Here is a 23,300-nt window from a genome sequence, read left to right on the forward strand (position 1 = left end):
ATTAAATGTTCTTGGTAATAATTTTATTTTGTGAATATTTACTGACCATCTACAATCACATTTCTTTGAGTCTGAGATGTCATTGACTGTAGGTGTACTACTATTAAATATTCACCACTATTTTATAATATGTATAACAGAAAAAATGCTGCCAACTATAAGAGGCTGTTGCCTATAAAATACCTCCTACTTTAAAAAAGTTATTTCCTTGTTTTTGACAAAATTGTATATATTTAAGGTGTACAATGTGATGTTTTGATGTTCATATACATTGATTAATCACAATCTGTCCATCGCCTCATATAGTTACTATTTTTTTTTTTATTGTAGGAACATTTAACACCATTTACTCTCTCAGCAATTTCAACTTTCAATGCATTTTACCATGTTGCTTCCTAGTGTTAAAGAGATGTTAAAATGGGCCGGCATGATGGCTTGCGCCTATAATCCCAACACTTTGGGAGGCCAAGGTGGGTGGATCATTTGAGATCAGGAGTTTGAGACTAGCCTGGCCAACAAGGTAAAACTCCGTCTCTACTAAAAATACAAAAATTAGGCTCGGTGCGGTGGCTCACGCCTGTAATCCCAGCACTTTGGGAGGCCGAGGCGGGCAGATCACAAGGTCAGGAGATCGAGACCATCCTGGCTAACACGGTGAAACCCCGTCTCTACTGAAAATACAAAAACATTAGCCAGGCGTGGTGGCGGGCGCCTGTAGTCCCAGCTACTCAGGAGGCTGAGGCAGCAGAATGGTGTGAACCCGGGAGGCGGAGCTTGCAGTGAGCTGAGATTGCGCCACTGCACTCCAGCCTGGGCGACAGAGCGAGACTCCGTCTCAAAAAAAAATTAGCTGGGCGTGGTGGCAGGTGCCTGTAGTACCAGCTATTCGGGAGGCTGAGGCAGGAGAATCGCTTGAACCCGGGAACTAGACGTTGCAGTGAGCCGAGATCGTGCCACTGCACTCCAGCCTGGTGACAGAGCAAGACTCCGTCTAAAAAAAAAAAATTTTTACAGACTTGAGATAATTTGACCAAAGTCAGACAACTACAAAATGGCAGAATAAGAACTGAAGTTTATCTGACTGCAGAGTCTATGCTCTTTAGCACAATTTGACACTATCACTTATCAATTTGCAGAAATAGCTGTCACAGAGGATTAGACAATTTGGGAGAAGGCTACTTTGTCCTTTAATTCAGTAAATCATTTTATAAAATGCAATCAAAGGCTGATACAGAGAGCATGTAGTTACACGTATTTCAATTCATTTTTATAAGAAGGTAAAATCAGAAAGCACATATAAGGGGCTGTCTTAAGAGAGGAAGCACTAAGGTATCTCTTAGGGTCTGTACTTGTGTCCAATGTCAATTGCTGTTGACATTTTAGTCATTTACATGTACACGGTACAAAATCTGATGTGATGATGATCTTGAATCATCATAAAAGGGTATATGTAGTTTGTACAATTGAAGAAGATTGGAAAGGGAAGAATCCATGTCAAATTTCAGAAAGATTTTGGTAAGAAAAAAACTTGTTAAGAAAAAACTTGTTTTTTTTGTTAAGAAAAAACTTGGTAAGAAAAAACTAGTTAAAAAATGGGTAGGCACTAACAGTAAAATTCAACACAAGTGGCACATTCTTTTAAAAGATCGTAACTGAGGTGTTGCTACGATGGTCTCAGTGTTATAAGTAAAATTTTGGTTTATTTTTATAAAATATTACTTTTATATTTTAATATAATATAAAATTATGTTATAATTTTATAATATAAATTTATATATAAAATATAAATATATAAAATATATAAAATATAAATATATAAAATATAAAATATCTCAGTGTTATAAGTAAAATATAAAATAAGTAATATTTTATAAGAATAAACCAAAATTTTACTTATAACACTGAGACCATCGTAGCAACTCCTCAGTGATGACCCTAAAGGTACTATGACCTCTAAAAGTAGCATAATTTTATATGGCCTAAAATATAAATTACAAAAAACAAAAAACAATCCTATATATGAATACAATTAACTGTTACTGAGCACTTGCTATATGCCAGGCACTATGTTAAATACTTTACCTAAGTTATCTTATTGAAGCCTGTAAATATCTATGATATAGCCATTGTTATTTTTACTTAGATGAGAAACTGAGGATTAGGGAAGTTGACAAAATGATCCACGATCACACAGCCAGAATCAATACGTTACACAGCCCCAGGAGGGATCATTTGCATCCTAGACTATGTGAATGCCTGATGGCATTATGTTACAGCCACACATGGTGGTCCTGCCAGCTAAGTGCTGGTAAAGCCAAGATTCACATCCAGGGTGTCTAATTCTAAAACTTACTCCATACTGCTAACTCTATGCTATGCACAGAGTAGTTTTGTTCCCCCAAAGGAATATATATTTACTTCTAATTTTTGAAAAGTTCAATTATTCAATATTTAAAATGTATAAAATTTTCTAGAATATTATAACAGATACCTATCACTTAGATTTATTATAATCTTGTCATATTTGTTTCAGGTCCTTTTTCTTCTAAAAAAATAAGAAAGTAGATACAGCTCTATTTGCCTTCCTTTCTCCAGTGTTTACTGTTCTAGAATTATATCTTTACAACTGTATTCTTATGTTTTATTAGTATATATACTTTTTTTTTTTGAGATGGAGTTTTGCTCTTGTCGTCCAGCTGTGTGCAATGGTACAGTCTTGGCTCACTGCAACCTCCGCCTTCTGGGTTCAAGCAATTCTCCTGTCTCAGCTTCCCAAGTAGCTGGGATTACAGGCATGCACCACTATGCCCAGCTAATTTTTGTATTTTTAGTAGAGATGGGGTTTCGGCATGTTGGTCAGGCTGGTCTCAAACTCCTGACCTCAGGTGATCCATCTGCCTTGGCCTCCCAAAGTGCTGGGATTACAAGCGTGAGCCACTGCGCCTGGCCAGTATATATATAGTTTTAACAATATATAAAAGAACTTATAAAATTTTCATAACTGGCATCAAACCATACTTGTACTTTTGCAATTTTATTTGTTCACCAAATATTCAATGTTATGATTTTGAGATTTATCCATGATGATACATGTAGATCCAGTTCATTCTTAACTATGATACAGTATTCCATAATTTATACATTCTCCTTTGGATAAGAATTTAGGCTAGTTCTACCTTTTCTGGCTACTATAAAAACAGTTGCACCCTTGTACACATTTTCCAGTGTGTATGCATACGGAGTTCTTGCTTCCTTAGCAGCTTCTCCAAATTTATTATTCAAGGACTTGAAATTCTTGCCAATCTCATAAATGTGAAATTGTTTCAAATTGCATTTCTCTGATTACTAATGAGGCTTAGTGTCTTCTGATGTTTGTTGTCCATTTAGGTTTCCTCTTCAATGAATTGCTTAATCATATTCCTTTTTATTTTTATTTGAGATAGGGTCTCACTCCTGTCACCCAGACTACAGTGCAGTGGCGTGATCATGGCTCACTGCGGCCTTGACTTCCTGGGTTCAGGTGATTCTCCTACCTCAGCTTCACTTAATCATATTCCTTACCCATTTCTCTACTAGTTGTTTGGCTTTTTCTTTTTTTTCCTTTTTTTTTTTTTTTTGGGACAGAGTTTCGCTCTTGTTGCCCAGGCTGGAGTGCAGTGGCGCAATCTCGGCTCACTGCAACCTCCACCTCCCAGGTTCAAATGATTCTCCTGCCTCAGCCTCCCTAGTAGCTGGGATTATAGGCGTGCATCACCACACACAGCTAATTTTGTAATTTTAGTAGAGGTGGGGTTTCACCACGTTGGCCAGGCTGGTCTCAAACTCTTGACCTCAGGTGATCTGCCCACCTTGGCTGCCCAAAGTGCTGGGATTACAGGCATGAGCCACCACATCTGGCCAGCTTTTTCTTTTTCAGAAAGAAATTGTAGGAGTTATTTATAAATTTTGGACCAATACTTTGTTGGTTAAATGTATTTCAACTACCTTCTCCTAGTCCATGGCTTGTCTTTTAATGTTTGTGCTTTACGTGGTTTTATATTTTAAAGCAGTAAAAGTTATGATATTTATCATTATGTTTTAAAAAACATTGATTAGAAAAGGTCTTCATTATACTTGTAAAGGTATTTTAGAGTAATAATAATAACACTAGACTGGGCCTGGTGGCTCACGCCTGTAATCCCAGCACTTTGGAAGGCTGAGGCGGGTGGATCACAAGGTCAGGAGATTGAGACCATCCTGGCTAACACGATGAAACCCCGTCTCTACTAAAAATACAAAAAATTAGCCAGGCATGGCGGCATGCACCTGTAGTCCCAGCTACTAGGGAGGCTGAGGCAGGAGAATCACTTGAACCTGGGAGGTGGAGGTTGCAGTGAGCTAAGAGCACGCCACTGCACTCTAGCCTGGGAGACAGAGCGAGACTCTATCTTAAAAAAAAATAATAATAACACTTACATAGTGCTTATTACATGCCAGGCCATGTTCTAAGCATATAATAGATATTAATTAATCTTCATAACAACCCCACAAAGTGGGTACTATCATTATTTCTATTTTACAGATGAGGAAACTGAGGCATTGGGGGGCTTCTTCTAAATGTTTAAAGTTTTACTTTTGGGCATTTAACCAATCTAAAATTTATTTTTGTGTATGACATAGCTAGGAATCCAGTTTTAGTTTTATCATATAATTAACAAATTTCTCAGTATTATTTACCAAATGAGCCATCATTTTCCCATTGATCTGTAATGGCTTTTGTGTCTTATACCAAAATCTGACTCATACTAGAGTTTCCTAGTTTGTTCTACTGGATACTAGTCTTTCCCTGCAACAATACCATATGGATTTAATTAATATGGTATGGATTCTGGGGCAGTGATTCTTCTGTTCAAATTCTATTTCTCCAAAGTTGTTTTAGCTAATTTTGGTCCTATGACTTCTGGGATTACCCTGTGAAGTGTTTTTTTGTTTGTTTGTTTGTTTGTTTTTTGAGACAGAGTCTTGCTCTGTCGCCCAGGCTGGAGTGCAGTGGCGCGATCTCTCACTGCAAGCTCCGCCTCCCAGGTTCACACCATTCTCCTGCCTCAGCCTCCCGAGTAGCTGGGACTACAGGCACCCACCACCACGCCTGGCTAATTTTTTTTGTATTTTTAGTAGAGACGGGTTTCACTTTGTTAGCCAGGATGGTCTCGATCTCCTGACCTCGTGATCCGCCCGTCTTGGCCTCCCAAAGTGCCGAGATTATAGGCGTGAGCCACCACGCCCAGCCTACCTTGTGAACTTTTACATAGTATTGTGGGAAGTTCGTTATAAGCCCTTTTTAAAACATGCAAATATTTCTGCTGAGTGGCCCCCAAAATCAGTATGAATAACTTCGATCAATTTCCTTTGGAGTGAAATAAACAGTAGTACCATACTATAACCTAAAAAAGAAATTCATCAACTGAATATCCATCAATACAAGACCAGTTAAATAAACTATGGTATATCATGTAATGGAATAACATGATGCCATTAAAATGATGAAAAACATGTCTAAGTTAGTCATATAAAACAGATCTCCAAGATATTATTAAGTGAAAAACCAAAGTACAGAACCACATATATATGTTACCTTGGGTGTGAAAACGAATATAGGAAGTGTATATTCATGTTTGTTTGTATATTTACCAAGAAGATCTGGAAGGACACACAAATTAATAAAGTGGTTCCCTGCGTGTGTTGGCAGGGGTGGTGTAGGAACTGTGTAGATAGGGCAGGGGTGGAAGAAGATCTTTCATTGTATGTCTTTTTATGTTTTCTGATTTACAAACCTTGTGATTCTGCTACCTAATTGAAAAAAATAAGTAAATATTCAAATTTTCCTCCAGGAATTCTTTTTTTTTTAATTAATACTTCTTTAATGTAAAAAAAAAACCAGATAAATTGTGCATCTTTATCATATGTTGTTTTGTCGGAAGGGGTCAATGAAACATTGGCAATGTACTATAAAGTATCCCAAGTTGGCCTAACATTTTAGGAAAAGAGAAAACCATAGTCTGTGAATCAAACTAGAACTCAGAAATACTTACAGGATCAACTTGGAAACCTTAATAGAATTACATGAAATTAATATCTTAAAAAATTAGACAAAGAATTTTTTTAGGCCAGGCACAGTGGCTCATGCCTGTAATCCCAGCACTTTGGGAGGCCGAGGCGGGTGGATCATCTGAAGTCAGGAGTTTGAGACCAGCCTGACCAACATGGCAAAACCCCATCTCTACTAAAAACACAAAATTAGCCAGGCGTGGTGGTGCATGCCTGTAATCCCAGCTACTTGGGTGGCTGAGGCAGGAGAATCACTTGAACCCAGAAGAGAGAGGCTGTAGTGAGCCAAGATTGCACCGCTGCAATGCAGCCTGGGTAACAGAGGAGATTGTGTCTCAAAAAAAAAAAGAAAAAAAGAAAAAAAAGAATTTTTTAAAAACTGATTTTTTAAAAAGTTTAACATTTTTGATTTAAAATTTATGAAAATATGTAGATAAAGGCAGTATTATGCTGTAGCTAGCACATACTGGCTTTGGAAGGCCCATTGTGCACATCTTTCCCCATTTTCACATTTAGTGAATAGCATTGGCTATAGTAAGAGTATTTACATCATGGAAATTGGCAAAGCTACAAATCAAGGCCTTTTCCCCTCTCCACAAGAGATTCATTTGTTAAATTTACCAGTATACCACTGGATAGAAGTAAGCTTAAGATATATTAAAGTTCAAAATATACAACCAAAGGAGAGATTCTGTGGCACTTTAGACAATTTTAGATAACTGTAACAATATTTGGGGAATAACTTCATGGCTGAAGTTTATCTTCTAACACAAAGTTTTCTTCACAGTTGTGCTCTACATGGGTCAAATACAGTTTTAGAGTCAGATCCCTGATAAGCTTTCTATTACTTTTTCAGATTTCCCTAATACAAGTTGGAGTATAAATTAAGGTAATGGGAACTCCCATAAAGGTAGGACATATATTATCATTCATAGTATGGAGAATGGATATTTTTCATATATTACTATGTACTATTTTGTATTTCATTTGTTAACTGCCATATCTGCTTCAACTCCTTCAATTAAATTAATAACATGAGACTGGGTGTGGTGTCTCACATCTATAATCTCAGTGCTTTGGGACCTCGAGGCAGGCAGATCACTTGAGGTTAGGAGTTTGAGACCAGCCTGGCCAACACAGCAAAACCCTGTCTCTACTAAAATACAAAAATTAGCCAGGCTTGGTGGCAGGTGCCTATAATCCCAGGCACTCAGGAAGCTAAAGCAGGAGAATTGCTTGAACTTAGGAGGTGGAGGTTGCAATGAGCCGAGATTGCGCCACTGCACTCCAGCCTGGGTAACAAAGTAAGACTCTGTCTCAAAAAAAATAAATAAATAAATCATGCTGCTATAAAGACACATGCACATGCATGTTTATTGCGGCACTATTCACAATAGCAAAGACTTGGAACCAACCCAAATGTCCAACAATGATAGACTGGATTAAGAAAATGTGGCACATATACACCATGGAATACTATGCAGCCATAAAAAATGATGAGTTCATGTCCTTTGCAGGGACATGGATGAAACTGGAAACCATCATTCTCAGCAAACTATCGCAAGGACAAAAAACCAAACACCGCATGTTCTCACTCATAGGTGGGAATTGAACAATCAGAACACATGGACACAGGAAGGGGAACATCACAATCCGGGGCCTGTTGTGGGGTGGGGGGAGGGGGGAGGGATAGCATTAGGAGATATACCTAATGTTAAATGACGAGTTAATGGGTGCAGCACCAACATGGCACATGTGTACATATGTAACAAACCTGCACATTGTGCACATGTACCCTAAAAGTTAAAGTGTAATAATAATTAAAAAATTAAAATGAATAAATAAATAAAAATAAGAACATGAAAATGTAGCAGAGAGAAAGCAATCTGTGTTATGAGTATAAAAAATCTAATAAATTCGCATTGCCTAGCACACATATACCAGTAACTCATTAAGTAATAGCCAGATGAATAACTCCTAATCATTATGATTCTTAAAAATACAATGAAAATTCATCTGCAAAATAGAATTTAGAAAATACAATGAAAACAAATAACTCTTTACTCACCCAATTCAATACAAGTGATGCCAAGTGACCAAATATCAACTTTCCCATCATACTGTCCTTCATCCATAGCTAAGATCACCTCTGGAGCCATCCTACCAAACATAAGGTACAAAACTCAAGTTGGAGATTAAAAACAAAATTTCTCCAGGAAAGTGATTCAATGAAATAGCTGTTCTTAAGGGTATTCTGAAATTTTATCTGATATAGATATTATTTCCTTACACAAATAATTTTGAAAAACACTATTCAAAATATAATCTACTTGGTGATTTACATGACACAGTACATTATTTTCAATAAAGACTGGCTCCACCCCCTTACTATCAGTTTGATCTTAGGGAAGTTACTTAACCTATCTGTACATCAGTTTCTTCATCTGTAAAATGGAGATAATTCTCATAGCAACTTTACAGAGATTTGTAAAGGATGAATATACATAAAATACTTAAATAATTACTTTGGAACATCTGATTATATTGCTTTATATAGTTCCATAAAGTATTTGTTTAAAGTAATTAAATAAAGCAGGAAATATTCTTTTTTTTTTTTTTTTTTTTTGAGACGGAGTCTGGCTCTGTCGCCCAGGCTGGACTGCAGTGGTGCAATCTCAGCTCACTGCAAGCTCTGCCTCCCAGGTTCATGCCATTCTCCTGTCTCAGACTCCCGAGTAGCTGAGACTACAAGTAGCTGGGACTACAGGCGCCTGCCACCATGCCTGGCTAATTTTTTGTATTTTTAGTAGACATGCGGTTTCACCATGTTAGCCAGGATGGTCTCGATCTCCTGACCTCGTGATCCACCCGCCTCGGACTTCCAAAGTGCTGGGATTACTGGCGTGAGCCACCGCGCCTGGAGTAAACTTTTTTTGTTGTTGTTGTTGAGAGTCTCACTTTGTAGCCCAGGCTGGGGTGCAGTGGCGCCATCTTGGCTTACTGCAGCCTCTGCCTCCTGGGTTCAAGCGATTCTCATGCCTCAGCCTCCCGAGAAGCTGGGATTACAGGCATAGGCTACCACACCTGGCCATATTCTTTTAAAATAATTAAACAACATGAAAAATACTTTATGGAGCCATATAAAGCAATATAATCAGCTGTTCCAAAGATACTAAAACCTACAAAAACCCCAGGTTGTAGTAATGGATGTTACTTTACTTGTTTGTCCATAATGCATCTTCATTAGGAGGGCAGGGGCCCTATCTGTTTAATATGCTTTGAACAGAACTGTACTCTATTATGATGTGTAAGCAGTTGCTTACAAAATGTTATTTGGTGATAGAAAAAAATTCAAAGACTAGCTGATTTTTTTTTTGTAGACAAGTAATTTTGCAGAGATCTAAGTCATTCTGTAAGGCATAATGAAATTCCAATGTGTCTAGGAAAGGAAGGAAAATAATCTGGAAAAGAATAGGGTGAAAAACTCTGAGCCAGACTGACAAGCTAGGTAACCTATCAGAACTCAACAAAGACAAGAACTTGGATTTCTTTCACTGAAAGGTACCATCTCTGCTTGTTGGCTAGTCAGGGAAGGTGAAAGAAGCTGCCCTGTCCTTACCTGGAGGCTTTGCCTCAAGAGAAAAGTTCAAAAGAAACTGCAAATGAAATAGAAAACCTGAACTTGGTCAGCGAATTGATAATACTGCTCAGTTTACACACAGTGACACCAACCTTAACTACACAATTTAAAGTCATTGTAAATTTTATACTAAGCCAGAGTGTTTCTTTTTATGCCAGTGGGCTTTCTATCCTTCTCAAATGAAACCTCGTTTTGAGGCATATTGGTAAGACACTGTCACAAAACCAAGCCAAACCAGTACCATAGTTGAGTTCATGTATGCAGATTTTAAAACTATGTCATATAGCCTAATTCTACATACCAGTAAGGTGTGCCCACGAAGGAGTTGGCAGGAGAAGCCATTGAGGCAGATCCAAAATCAGCTAGTTTTACCTGACCTGGCTCTGTTAGAAGAATATTTCCTGCTTTAATATCCCTATAGGAAAAAAAAAAAAGGCTTAGAAAATTACTTTTCAATTTTGATTATGGCATAGGTCAGAGCATGCAATTAATAAGACAAAAAGTTTATTTAAAAAAACAAACAAACAAATAAAACAAACCTTGCTCAGATAGCCAGAAGGAGATTTAGTAATTACTGCATGTTGTAAGGGGGCCCAGATTCCTGGGTGTACTTGCAGGTAGGTCATAGTAATTACTTAAAGGTAGAGCTTTCTTCAGAGGGAGGGAATACAAATGAGAAAAAAGGCAGACATGGCGAACAAGAAAACCTATTCAGCTGCTACACTTACAAAGGTATATTCTTAAAGGCTAAATCCAATTATCAATAGTATTCCCTGTGCTGAGAAAATTGGTGCCAATTTTAACTGCTTTTTCTGCTTTTCCAAATTATGTGACATTTTTGGAGCCTAAACAAACCTGCAATGATTCCGTATTGACCACCTACCAATAAACCTCAACTACACACATACCTTTTCTTTCTTGCCTGTGACCCTTTCTCTCTGTCTTTAATTGTAACTGCAACTCTAAGGCATTTGAGGTACATGTTATATAGAAGGTGATATTTTAAAAATAACTCTGTACAGTAAAAAGAAGACCCTGAAAGATCAAAACAAACAAGGATTAGGGGTTAGGAAATTACATTTCTATTGTATTACTACAAAGAATTGCACGTGGTTACTACTAAAACTAATAGAGGTATTATATAGCAAAAAGTTTTAAAAATATAATTAAAAAAATTCATTTTTCAGTATGGTAATTTAGAATGAGAAGGTGTGGATGTACTCCTTATTCTTTTTAAAAAAGGCATGAGGTGTAATGAGCACTAGAAACCATGAATTGGAAGTTGATGGTCAGTGAAAAGATAAAACAGAGAAGATGAGGAAATTTATGTCAAGCTGAAAATGATAAGGTTCAAATGCTTCAAAATAACTTTTATAAAAACTTCCCTTGAAAATTCAGTTTCCTTCCTCATGGTGACATTAGGCATTGGCAGACAGAACTAAAAAAAAATGCATTATTTATTTTTCTTCACAACAGAAAAATATATTTTCTCTACTTATCTTTAGTTAGGAGATTGAATTGCCTTTAAAATCAAAACAATAAAAATCTGAGACACAGTATTTACTTTTAAATTAAAAAAACATTATTTATAAGTATTTTGACTCTTCAACAAATTATTTTACATACTAAAGAAGATAAACCATAATATAGACTAAAACATTAAGTTAATGTGCAGATTAAGGTAATAATGGCACAAAAAACTGAACTGTAGCTTTAAATGAGAGCAGGCAAAATAATCACAAGCAAGTTGGCAGTAGTATTAACACCTTGGTACCAAAGACATATATTTACAAAAAGTTGTCAGATCCATAGACATTATGATAATTTTATTTAATCAGTATTTATTAACATGATTAGGTTCACTCTTTGTCCTTAATTCCCAGCAGGATTTCGGTCTGCCTATCTTTAGGAAGTTCTGCTTTTGTGGTACCAGTAAGTGGTCATGGCTACACTGGGGTGATTAAAACAGAAGCAAAAGAGGAACCATAACCCAATAGTTTCACTTCTTCCTAGTAAATGCCAGTTGTTTTCTTTCATTTGTGAGCCGTCTCAGATTCTTCATACCTAATATTTCACTCCTCCTCCCCTCATTCATTAATGTAACTGTACTAAAAGTTCATTACTGAGAGAAGGAAAGATTGGTAACATGTTTCTCTAGAAGTTAATGGAGGGAGGGAGGTTGCAGGGAGGAGAGTGTGGTTGTGGTAGAGAAAATACAAGGCAGAGAAAAGCCCTAGAATAGGAGTCAAGAAACTTGAGTTTCAATCCTTAACATATTACTTAAATTCTGTGAAACTCTGGGCAAGTTAAGTCTTTCTGAGCCCTGGTCTCTTCATATGCCAAAATACAGTAAAGATAATATCTTCCTAAGTATCCATATGAACTATAGAAATGAGAAATATTTTAAAGTTATAAAATAGCATATATTTATATAAGACTAGCTTGTTATTTGTAATAGGAAAGGGACAATAACTCTGCTAACAGATAAATATATGCAAGGAAGGTTAATTTTCTTTTCTTTTCTTCATGACACAGTATCTAAAGATTGGTGGGCCCTTTTTCAAATTTCCCTGCAACATTTAGCCTGGAGAACAGTTACCTACTGAACAAAGATGATATAATTGTGGATATGTAGGAGAGAATAAGAGATAGAAGCTAAATTCTGGCAACTTTATCCTTTATATCCAGAAGCAGCAATCTATTTGCTTCCCATGAATGCTTAGGCAACCTAAAAATTGGAGCATGCACTAATTTTCAAGGTTCCTGGAATAGACAGTCCTGCAACTGAAAAGAAACATAACTGGTCTCTAATCTTACCTATGAATCAATGCATGAGAATGTAGGTAGGCTAGTCCATGCAAGGCTCCATGAGTAATGGCAGCGATCTCCACTTCCTGAAGTGGTTTTTTATGAACTGAGGAAGGAAAAAAAAAAAGTCAGTAGATGATCAGTTTCATTCCTCATTTTATTATTTTATACAGCTATACCAGACTGGGTTACATACTTTCTCACATGACAATTTGGGAACACATTCACCTAGATCTTCTATAGAAGATAATAAGTGATCAGACAACAGGAAACCCAAGTATATAAACACAAATGACCCTTCAAAACAAAAATAAAACAAAGAAAGCCTGATATTCCTTAAATGATGCATTGTTAATTTACTTATCAGTTGCAAGCCAAGCCACACTGATTCCAATTAACCAGGCCCAAATTAACCAGTCCCTTCCAACATTTCAATGTCTGGAGTGTTCTAGGTTACATTTTCCTCCTCTGCCACAAAGCCATCTTTAATTACCCCTTCAAACTACAGGTTTTCATTATTTGTGAAAGAAGCTAATAAGCAATTTCTATTCAGAGATCAACAGTGATTTAATTTTTTTTTTTTTTTTTTTTTTTTGAGACAGGGGTCTCACTCTGTTACCCAGGCTGGAGTGCAGTGTTTCAATCAAAGCTCACTGCAGCCTTGAATTCCTGGGCTCAAGTGATCCTCCTGTCTCAGACTCCTAAGTAGCTGGTATTACAGGTGTTAGCCTCTGTGCCTGGCTCAAGATATTTTTTTTAAAGTAAATTTTTAACACAGCCTCTGGTTATAGCAGCATCTGCAGAGAGGAACTGGGTCAGTCAAGATTTCTGAAAGGGTTTAACATCAATATAACGTGAGACTATCTACCTCTCTTTCACATATACCCATGAATATGATGTTTTTGGCTACATATACCATATCACATTAGCCAAACATTTTGGTAGTACCTGCCCTGGATGGGCCATGAACTAAAACAGCAGGAAGACTGCTAACATCACTCAGACACTTTCAGTGGCATTGAAGAGAGGAAGTGTGCATGGCTTATCCACACAACCCTAAAGCTCAAGCCATCATTCAATTAGACTGCCCAAACTACACTTTAGTATGGCGGTAGATAACATTCTGATCAAAGTAAAACAGAAAGGAGAGTTTAATTCCTTCTTTCTTACCTTCTAATAAATCAGAGGCTGAGCCTAAGCAATATTCCATCACCAACTATAAGAGATTAAAATAATATTCAGAATAATGAAAGTTAATTTAAAAACTGCTGAAACCAACTAAACAACCAATAAAGGAACTAAGAATACTAGGTGAATAAATATTCTGATCTACCCGAGCTTGGACTGAATTTTTGTCATCTGGCACTAATTGATTTTTATAATTTTCATCATCTCAGTTTTTATTATTTCTTGTTTGAAATTGGCCTAAAGATTATTGGGGGACTAGATATAGAAATATTCACTATAAATGGTGAAGCCAAGATTGCCAATTTATTTATTAACTCCTTCACTACTTTATTTCAAAAAGGATTCAGGTGACTATGTTGTACTATAAATTTGTAACTCAGAAAGTGGCAAACAAATACACGAGCCAGTAAAATCTATATTGGGGTTATACCAGTTAAATAAAATAAACCAGTAAGTAGTAAATTCCTTTTTTTCACACTTTAAAAAGTTTTAAACAAGAAACAGATATTGTTTTGAACTGAATCTGAAGATGTAGCCTGCTATGTATCATTACATTACCTTGAATCCCTGAGATATATGTGTTATTTACATTTAGATCTCAAAATATTTCCAGAATAATATTATTATAATACTATTGATAGGCTGGGTGCAGCGGCTCACGCCTGTAATCCCAGCACTTTGGGAGGCTGAGGCAGGTGGATCACCTGAGGCCAGGAGTTCAAGATCAGCCTAGTCAACATGGTGAAACCCCATCTCTACTAAAAATACAAAAAATTAGCTTGGCATAGTGGCTTGCACCTGTAGTCCCAGCTACTTGGGAGGCTAAGGACGGAGAATCGCTGGAACTCGAGAGGTGGAGGCTATCGATAGTTATTGGGTTTGCAATCTGCTGAGGCTTTCTAAAAGCAAAAGTGAGAAACCTCTTTCTTTACTCTTTTTTTTTTTTTTTTTTTGAGACAGAGTTCACTCTTGTTGCCCAGGCTGGAGTGCAATGGCACGATCTTGGCTCACTGCAACCTCTACCTCCTGGGTTCAAGCACTTCTCCTGCCTCAGCCTCCTGAGTAGCTGGGATTACAGGCATGCGCCACTACACCCGGCTAATTTTGTATTTTTAGTAGAGACGGGGTTTCTCCATGTTGGTCAGGCTGGTCTCAAACTCCTGACCTCAGGTGACCCGCCCGCCTCAGCCTCCCAAAGTGTTGGGATTACAGGTGTGAGCCACCGTGCCCGGCCTCTTTCTGTACTCTTATCCTCGATTTCTTTTTTTTCTTTGTATTTTTAGTAGAGACGGGGTTTCACCATGTTGGCCAGGCTGGTCTTGATCTCCTGACCTCGTGATCCACCCACCTAGGCCTCCCAAAGTCTTGGGATTACAGGCATAAGCCACTGCACCTGGCCCTTCTTATCCTAGATTTTTAGGTGCCCAAGACTACTGATTTGTAGTCAAGGTCAAAACTATCAGGGCTCAGCAACCAATCTCCACACACACATGCAAGCATTCACACTCCTACAAATTATTACTTTGTTATTTAAAAGAATAGTAGATGCTCATTATGAAATATAAATTTCCTATAATAAACTAGACATAACCAATATCAACATATTAGTTCCTTTCATTAAAAAAATTAATGTGAAAATATATTTATATTATGTACCTTTCATTACTGAGATAATTTAGAATATGTGATGTCTAGAAGTTTAAAATTTAGAAACTATTATACTTTTATAGTTATATATTATAAATATCAATATATCAATATATATGAACATATTATAAATATAAGTATACTGTGTCTATATTATATAGAATGCAATTAAATTAGATATGACATACTTATAATACTATTTATATATTACATATGATTATGTCTTATATTTTATAGTTTTACAGTTATATATTTATGTAGTATGTACCTTGCATTTCTGGAATAATTTAGAACAATGAGAGGTTTAGAAGTTTAAAATTTAGAAACCATACTATAGTTTTCTGCTTGACATTAAAAACAGATTCAGAAATATTAATCTTATTTCTTATTATAAAATGGAAGATTCCACATGAGTAAATGTTATAATGAACACTAGCCTTTATGTGCCCTACTTTTTCTTTAATCAATTTTGATGAAAGCATTTCTAAATTTTATTACATAATTTTCTAATTTTTAAAAGTAACTGAATATGCATACATAACCTCCTTAAACCGAGCATATGAAATGTGAATATAGAACTTTAAAACTGAATAGAATGAGTATGTTTCTGGCTGCATTAAATGTTTTAAATTACATGTTTAAAAACTCAGCATTTTTGTCACAAATATTTTTTCCCCTATTATTCTATAACACAAAGGCACCTGAGATGGTTGTTTGCTCCTGACACTAAACAGCTCTGGCTGCTCTGCCTTTAAATGATTAGCTCTGCCTTCTAGCTCCCCTGACTTTTTCCGTATGGTTAAATTATTCTTGTGCCTGTTTGTATGCATGTATCTAACAGCTCAGTTCCTTAGAGCTCTTTCTGATTGGTCTATCAAATCAGTTGTAGACAGAAACCAGGTAGCCACGCTTATTAGCAGTCTATATAATCTAAGAATAAACGGGTGGCCGGGTGCAGTGGCTCATGCCTGTAATTCCAGCACTTTGGGAGGCCGAGGTGGGCAGATCACCTGAGGTCGGGAGTTCGAGACCAGCCTGACCAACATGGAGAAACCCCGTCTCTACTAAATACACAAAATTAGCCAGGTGTGGTACTCCGGTGGCTAAGACAGGAGAATCACTTGAACCCGGGAGGTGGAGGTTGCGGTCAGCCGAGATCGCGCCATTGCACTCCAGCCTGGGCAACAAGAGCAAAACTCTGTCTCAAAAAAAAAAAAAAAAAAGAGAAAAACGAGCTTCAAGTAACAGTGTGAAGGATTTTCTGAAGACTTGAAATACATGAGATTTTAGCACTTGGATTTTGTAACATTTATTCTGCCTGCTTGAAATCCCTTTCTTGACTCCTTCAAGACAGCTGAGATTGCCAGAGAACTGATTTCTAGATAATGAGATATGTCTTTGATTAATTTCTTATTTTCAGAATGGAAGCAATAACTCTACATAAAAGTTGCTTGAACAGAAATGTGTATGTTTAGTATACTGTTTGATAGTCTATTTAAGAACAAAATTCCATTCCCTAATTAGAGATCACATACAGGAAAGGAGTTGGTACATGGTAAACAATAAATGCTAGTTAAATTGGAGTTTAAGTAGGAATGTGCAATTTGAAAAAGTAGAAAGCATAACATTTTCACATCCTAAATGTGCCTAATGTGCCAACCTAAAACCAGAAATACAATCATATAAAAATATACTAAGGGCCGAGCACAATGGCTCATGCCTGTAATCCCAGCACTTTGGGAGGCTGAGGCAGGTGGATCACCTGAGGTCAGGAGTTCGAGACCAGCCTGGCCAACATGGTGAACCCTATCTCTACTAAAAATACAAAAAATTAGCTGGGTGTGGTGGCATGTGCCTGTAGTCCCAGCTACTCAGGAGGCTGAGGTTTAAGAATCACTTGAACCCAGGAGGCAGAAGTTGTAGTCAGCTGAGATCGCACCACTGCACTCCAGCCTGGGCAACAAGAGTGAATCTGTCTCCAAACAAACAAACAAACAAACAAACAAAATATATATATATATGAGTGTGTGTGTGTCTGTGTGTGTGTGTGCATGTGTATATATATTTATGTATATATATATATATAACAATAAGATGACAGAGTGGAACAAAAGTCTCTTATTTTAATCATATGGTGGCCCCTGTTTGGTAAAAATCACATAGCAATTAAAACATCAAGGACAATTCCAAATATGGGGGGAACTGGAGTGGAGGATGAGAAATGACAAAGATAAAAATTCTAGGATGAGAATATAAGGCTGTGCCTTTTACTTTTACAAACAAATAATTATAAAATGATGTCAACTTTTCACCATCTCTTTCTGAGTGTTTATAGAATGGAATTTCTAATAGGCTAGATATCATTTAATCTTACAGAATATATACCAAATGACACACCAAAGTATTAACAAATGTTAAATACTGATAACAAAAGTTAAATGGAACAGAAATGAAATTAGTAATTTTACAGATCAAATAGATAATAGAAAAAAAAGAAAAAGAAAAAAATGTAATAGTAAAAGAAAGATAATAGAGGTCCTTCGACTTACCCAAGCAGTGTGTTCTTTCAAGTAACAGCCTTTGTACTCAATAGTATTAGGATGCTTCAATTGTCGTAAAAATTTAACTTCCTTAAGAATATCTTGCCATTTCTATTGAAGTCAGAAAAGGAACATTTTAATTTAATTTTTGATAGGAAAATAGTATTTCCTATCAAGTATATGTATATATTATTTATATTATTGTAAATGGACATAAAGTAAATGTTTAATAAATGAAGAAGCTATTTAAACATGCTATTTCTTTCTCTCTCTCTTTTTTTTTTTAAATTGAGACAGAGTCTTGCTCTATTGCCCAGGCTGGACTGCAGTGGCACGATCTCGGCTCACTGCAACCTCTGCTGCCCGGTTCAAGGTTCAAGTGATTCTCGTGCCTCCCAAGTAGCTGGGACTACAGGCGTGCACCACCAGACTAAACTAATTTTTTTGTATTTTTAGTAGAGACGAGGTTTCTCCGTGTTGGCCAGGCTGGTCTCGAACTCCTGACCTCAGGTGATCCGCCCACCTTGGCCTCCCAAAGTGCTGGGATCACAGGCGTGAGACACTGTGCCCGGCCTAAACATGCCATTTCTTTAGTTTGAATACATGTAAACACAAATCTATCACCAAATACATTACAAAAAAGCCATTACACATACCCATGTTCTGGTCTGCAAAATAGTTTTTTTCCTTTTCAGGCACCCAGGCTAGAGTACAGTGTTGCAGTCACAGCTCACTGAAGCCTCCACATCCCAGGCTCAAGCAATCTTCCCACTTCAGCCTCCCGAGTGGCTGGACTACAGGCACACACCACCACACCCAGCTAGTTTGTTTGATGTTTTGTAGAGGTGGGGTCTCACCATATTGCCCAGGCTTGTCTTGAGCTCCTGGGCTCAAGCGATCCTCCAGCCTTGGCTTCCCAAAGTGCTGGGATTACAGGCCTAAGCCACCTCATCCAGCCTGCAAAATAGTTAATTGAGCTAGAACATTAGCCTTTTTAAAAATAATTATGAATGTTCACACATTTGTATGAAAAACTCCAGGAACTTTTATTATATGCTCCACAAGAAGGAAAAAAAAATTGTTCTAAAAAAAAGTTTAAAGAATTTTGTTAATTTCTTTTTTCTTTTTTTTTTTTTTTGAGACAGAGCCTCGCTCTGTCACCCAGGCTGGAGTGCAGTGGCGCGATCTCGGCTCACTGCAAGCTCCGCCTCCCGGGTTCACGCCATTCTCCTGCCTCAGTCTCCTGAGTAGCTGGGACTACAGGCGCCCGCCACCACGCCCGGCTAATTTTTTGTATTTTTAGTAGAGATGGGGTTTCATCATGTTAGCCAGGATGGTCTCAATCTCCTGACCTCGTGAGCCGCCCACCTCGGCCTCGCAAAGTGCTGGGATTACAGGCGTGAACCACCGCGCCCGGCCAGAATTTTGTTAATTTCATACTAACTTGTTTATTTCAGTTTAGGTATACAACTGTCTCTATCTCACCTCATGGGTCTGCTTCCCACTATAGGACATCTTCTTAATTGCCACCACCTCATTGGTGTGAGCATTTGTAGCCTGTGTTAAGAGGGTAGAAGAAAAAGAAAAAGAATTAGTGATGTTTCAGCCAATTTAACTTAAATATTTAACTAGAGACTATTTATTTGTATATTTATTTATTGACAGTCTCATTCTGTCGCTCAGGCTGGAGTGCAGCTCACTGCAACCTCTACCTCTTGGGTTCAAGCGATTCTCCTGTTTCAGCCTCCCAAGCAGCAGGGATTACAGGCACGCACCACCATGCCACGCTAATGTTTTTTGTATTTTTAGTAGAAATGGGGTCCCACCATGTTGACCAGGCTGGTCTTAAACTCCTGACTTCAAATGATCCGCCCGCCTCGGCCTCCCAAAGTGCTGAGATTACAGGTGTTTTATTTTATTTTTGGAGAAAGAATCTAGCTGTGTTGCTCATGCTGGAGTGCACTGGGGCACGATCTTGGCTCACTGTAGCCTCTGCCTCCCGGGTTCAAGCTATTCTCCTGCTTCAGCCTCTCAAGTAACTGCGGATTATAGGCACCCACCACCACACCTGGCTAATTTTTGTATTTTGAGTAGAGATGGGGTTTCACCATTTTGGCCAGGCTGGTCTCAAACTCCCGACCTCACGTGATCTGCCCGCCTCAGCCTCCCAAAGTGCTGGGATTACAGACGTTAGCCACCGTGCCTGGCCTGATATTATATTTAAAATAATATCTCCATACTGCAGTATCACAGTTCAAAGATGCTTCACTTTTTGATAGGCTAAATAGACATCTCCACTCCCATTTTAATGTATAGTTTCTCTATATTCTTTTCTGGATACATGTAAAGATTGTAATATAAAAAGTGATTAGGGTTTAATATATCAAACCAAACAAAAAATGTCATATTCCCAAATGACCCATTCTGGCTTCACCTTGTAAACTGTCCATCAATGGAGAATCAGTTAAATAAATAAATATGATATGACCATATAATAAAATAACCACTTAAGGAATGAGGTAATCTATGTGCAATGCAATATGAAAAGATGTTAAAAATGTTTTAGTCAAAAACAAGCTATAAAGTAGAATCCAATTTTTGCAAAGTAGTAATAATGTGAGTATACGTGTAGAAAAAAATTATAAAAGAATTGCTTCTTTTCCGAGGAAACAACAAATGGCGGATGACGCCGGTGCAGCGGGGGGGCACGGAGGCCCTGGTGGCCCTGGGATGGGGAACCGCGGTGGCTTCCGCGGAGGTTTCGGCAGTGGCATCCGGGGCCGGGGTTGCGGCCGTGGACGGGGCCGGGGCCGAGGCCGCGGAGCTCGCGGAGGCAAGGCCGAGGATAAGGAGTGGATGCCCGTCACCAAGTTGGGCCGCTTGGTCAAGGACATGAAGATCAAGTCCCTGGAGGAGATCTATCTCTTCTCCCTGCCCATTAAGGAATCAGAGAGCATTGATTTCTTCCTGGGGGCCTCTCTCAAGGATGAGGTTTTGAAGATTATGCCAGTGCAGAAGCAGACCCGTGCCGGCCAGCGCACCAGGTTCAAGGCGTTTGTTGCTATCGGGGACTACAATGGCCACGTCGGTCTGGGTGTTAAGTGCTCCAAGGAGGTGGCCACCGCCATCCGTGGGGCCATCATCCTGGCCAAGCTCTCCATTGTCCCTGTGCACAGAGGCTACTGGGGGAACAAGATCGGCAAGCCCCACACTGTCCCTTGCAAGGTGACAGGCCGCTGCGGCTCTGTGCTGGTGCACCTCATCCCTGCACCCAGGGGCACTGGCATCGTCTCCGCACCTGTGCCTAAGAAGCTGCTCATGATGGCTGGTATCGATGACTGCTACACCTCAGCCCGGGGCTGCACTGCCACCCTGGGCAACTTCGCCAAGGCCACCTTTGATGCCATTTCTAAGACCTACAGCTACCTGACCCCCGACCTCTGGAAGGAGACTGTATTTACCAAGTCTCCCTATCAGGAATTCACTGACCACCTCGTCAAGACCCACACCAGAGTCTCCGTGCAGCGGACTCAGGCTCCAGCTGTGGCTACAACATAGGGTTTTTATACAAGAAAAATAAAGTGAATTAAGCGTGAAAAAAAAATTATAAAAGAATTTATACCAGAATATATATCAATGATAATCCCTGGAGCAGTGCTATCTGATAGAACTTTCTATGATGATGGGACAGTTCTATTTCTAGATTGCCCAAAAGAGTAACATGTGAAATGTGGCTAGTGTGACTGAGAAAATAAATTTTAAATTTTAATAGTTAACGTGCCTACTTGCTATTGTATTGAACAGTACAGCAGAAAGTAAGATTAATCCTAAGGGGGACTTTCGTTTTCAGGATTACTTATATTTTATAATAAGACTGTATTACATATATACATGCCTACATTTATGTATGTATATATGTGTATTTTTTATCATAGAGGTTGCCTTGTCTCATGTCTACTTGTCTTCTCCATACTCCAAATGTAACAGTTCATTGAAAGTACATATGAAAACCATTAATAATTCAAGTAATAGTCTTTTCCTCTCAACTTACTCAAGATATACATATATATATATATACACACACACACACATACATACGTACATACTTTTTTTTTTAAGACAGGATCTTGCTCTGTCATCCAGGCTGGAGTGCAGTGGTACAATCTCAGCTCACTGCAACCTCTGCCTCCCAGGCTCAAGTGATCTTCCCACCACAGCCTCTTGAGTAGCTGGAATTACAGGCGGCCACCACCACGCCTGGCTAATTTTTATGTATGTAGTAGAGACAGCGTTTCACCATATTGGCCAGGCTGGTCTCGAACTCCTGGCCTCAAGTAATCCGCCCGCATCAGCGTCCCAAAGTACTGGAATTATAGGCGTGAGCTACTGCTCCCAGCCTCAACTTATTTAAAATATTTAAAACTATTAGTTTTCTTAAAATTTTCATAAAAATAAATACAAGACATTAAAAGATTACCTCTGCATCAGTGCCATACCCCTAATGTAAGTAAGCTATTTTGCTTCTGTCACATTATTATCATTGTGGACCAATAAAGCTATTACAGTGGTTCTGAAGTAAAAGATTGGAATTCATTCACTGATAAAGTCAGGTTAACAATTTTAGAGAAAAATTCATAATCATTTTCTTAAATACAACTAATTTAAAATGAACCTCTTCAGATACAATGGTTTCTTTATGATTTTTTAAAATGGTTAATTCAAACAATAAACAATAATGTAGTATGTAAAAATAATTTGACCACAGATTCTTATGGAATGTCAAAATGAAAAAAAAAAAACCCACAATAACGTACTACAGGAGTTTTTTTTAAAAAAGCATTAAGGTAAAAGTACCTATTAGTACCTATTATATATTAATGAGTTATCCACTAGTCATAATTTTCCAATCTGCAGAACTCCACAAAAGCATATTTTAGATATTTTATTGATTTAGAAAGTACAGAATGACTTTTGTTAAAAACAAAAATCTCTCACACTGTTCTGGCTTTTAAACTTTAACACTAAACTGTGCTTATATGGCAATCGTAAATAAAAGCTGATGTAAATTCGGTATTACAATAAAGGTTAAAGGGACTATATCTGAAAAGCAGATATTTGAGGCATCAATATATATAGTGCAGCTTAAGGAGCCTGAGAAAGATTTAGGAAATATTCAGGCAATGAGAAATTTTAACTTCTTGTGAGGTTTTAAAAAATAATTAACCATTACTAAAAAAAAGCAAAGCCCACAGAAATAAAATCAGATAGTATTATTATTTAATTGCTTATTAAGGTTATTTATAATTAATGCTATATTTGGACCTAAAAACATGAAAAAATAACCACCCTAAAATAAAAATACATTTCTTACATTTATAGGATAATCACTG

At 37.7% G+C, this 23,300-nt stretch overlaps 2 protein-coding genes across 7 annotated transcripts in view; one reads left to right on the top strand and one right to left on the bottom strand.

The window, feature by feature from the left end:
- TAOK3 (TAO kinase 3) overlaps nucleotides 1–23,300 on the bottom strand; it is a 223,663-nt gene that overhangs the window by 75,593 nt on the left and 124,770 nt on the right. For 5 of the 6 annotated variants that reach the window (XM_003832408.4, XM_008957798.4, XM_057299542.2 and 2 more), the window contains 6 exons: nucleotides 19,396–19,467; nucleotides 17,920–18,021; nucleotides 13,706–13,751; nucleotides 12,545–12,641; nucleotides 10,029–10,142; nucleotides 8,156–8,247 (listed from right to left, as the gene is read on the bottom strand). In XM_003832408.4, coding sequence (XP_003832456.1) covers nucleotides 8,156–8,247; nucleotides 10,029–10,142; nucleotides 12,545–12,641; nucleotides 13,706–13,751; nucleotides 17,920–18,021; nucleotides 19,396–19,467 — 523 coding nt within the window. Of the gene's footprint in view, nucleotides 1–8,155; nucleotides 8,248–10,028; nucleotides 10,143–10,266; nucleotides 11,105–12,544; nucleotides 12,642–13,705; nucleotides 13,752–17,919; nucleotides 18,022–19,395; nucleotides 19,468–23,300 lie in introns of those variants that run through there. The other variant, XM_055096236.2, reaches the window with a different exon arrangement.
- Nucleotides 19,723–21,514, top strand: LOC100978584 (small ribosomal subunit protein uS5-like). The gene has a single exon (XM_034934621.2). It carries the CDS (start codon nucleotides 20,587–20,589, stop codon nucleotides 21,466–21,468), a length of 882 nt encoding a protein of 293 aa, XP_034790512.1. The 5' UTR covers nucleotides 19,723–20,586; the 3' UTR covers nucleotides 21,469–21,514.

This window comes from Pan paniscus, chromosome 10, assembly GCF_029289425.2.
Source record: "Pan paniscus chromosome 10, NHGRI_mPanPan1-v2.0_pri, whole genome shotgun sequence".
In the NCBI taxonomy this organism is placed as follows: domain Eukaryota; kingdom Metazoa; phylum Chordata; class Mammalia; order Primates; family Hominidae; genus Pan; species Pan paniscus.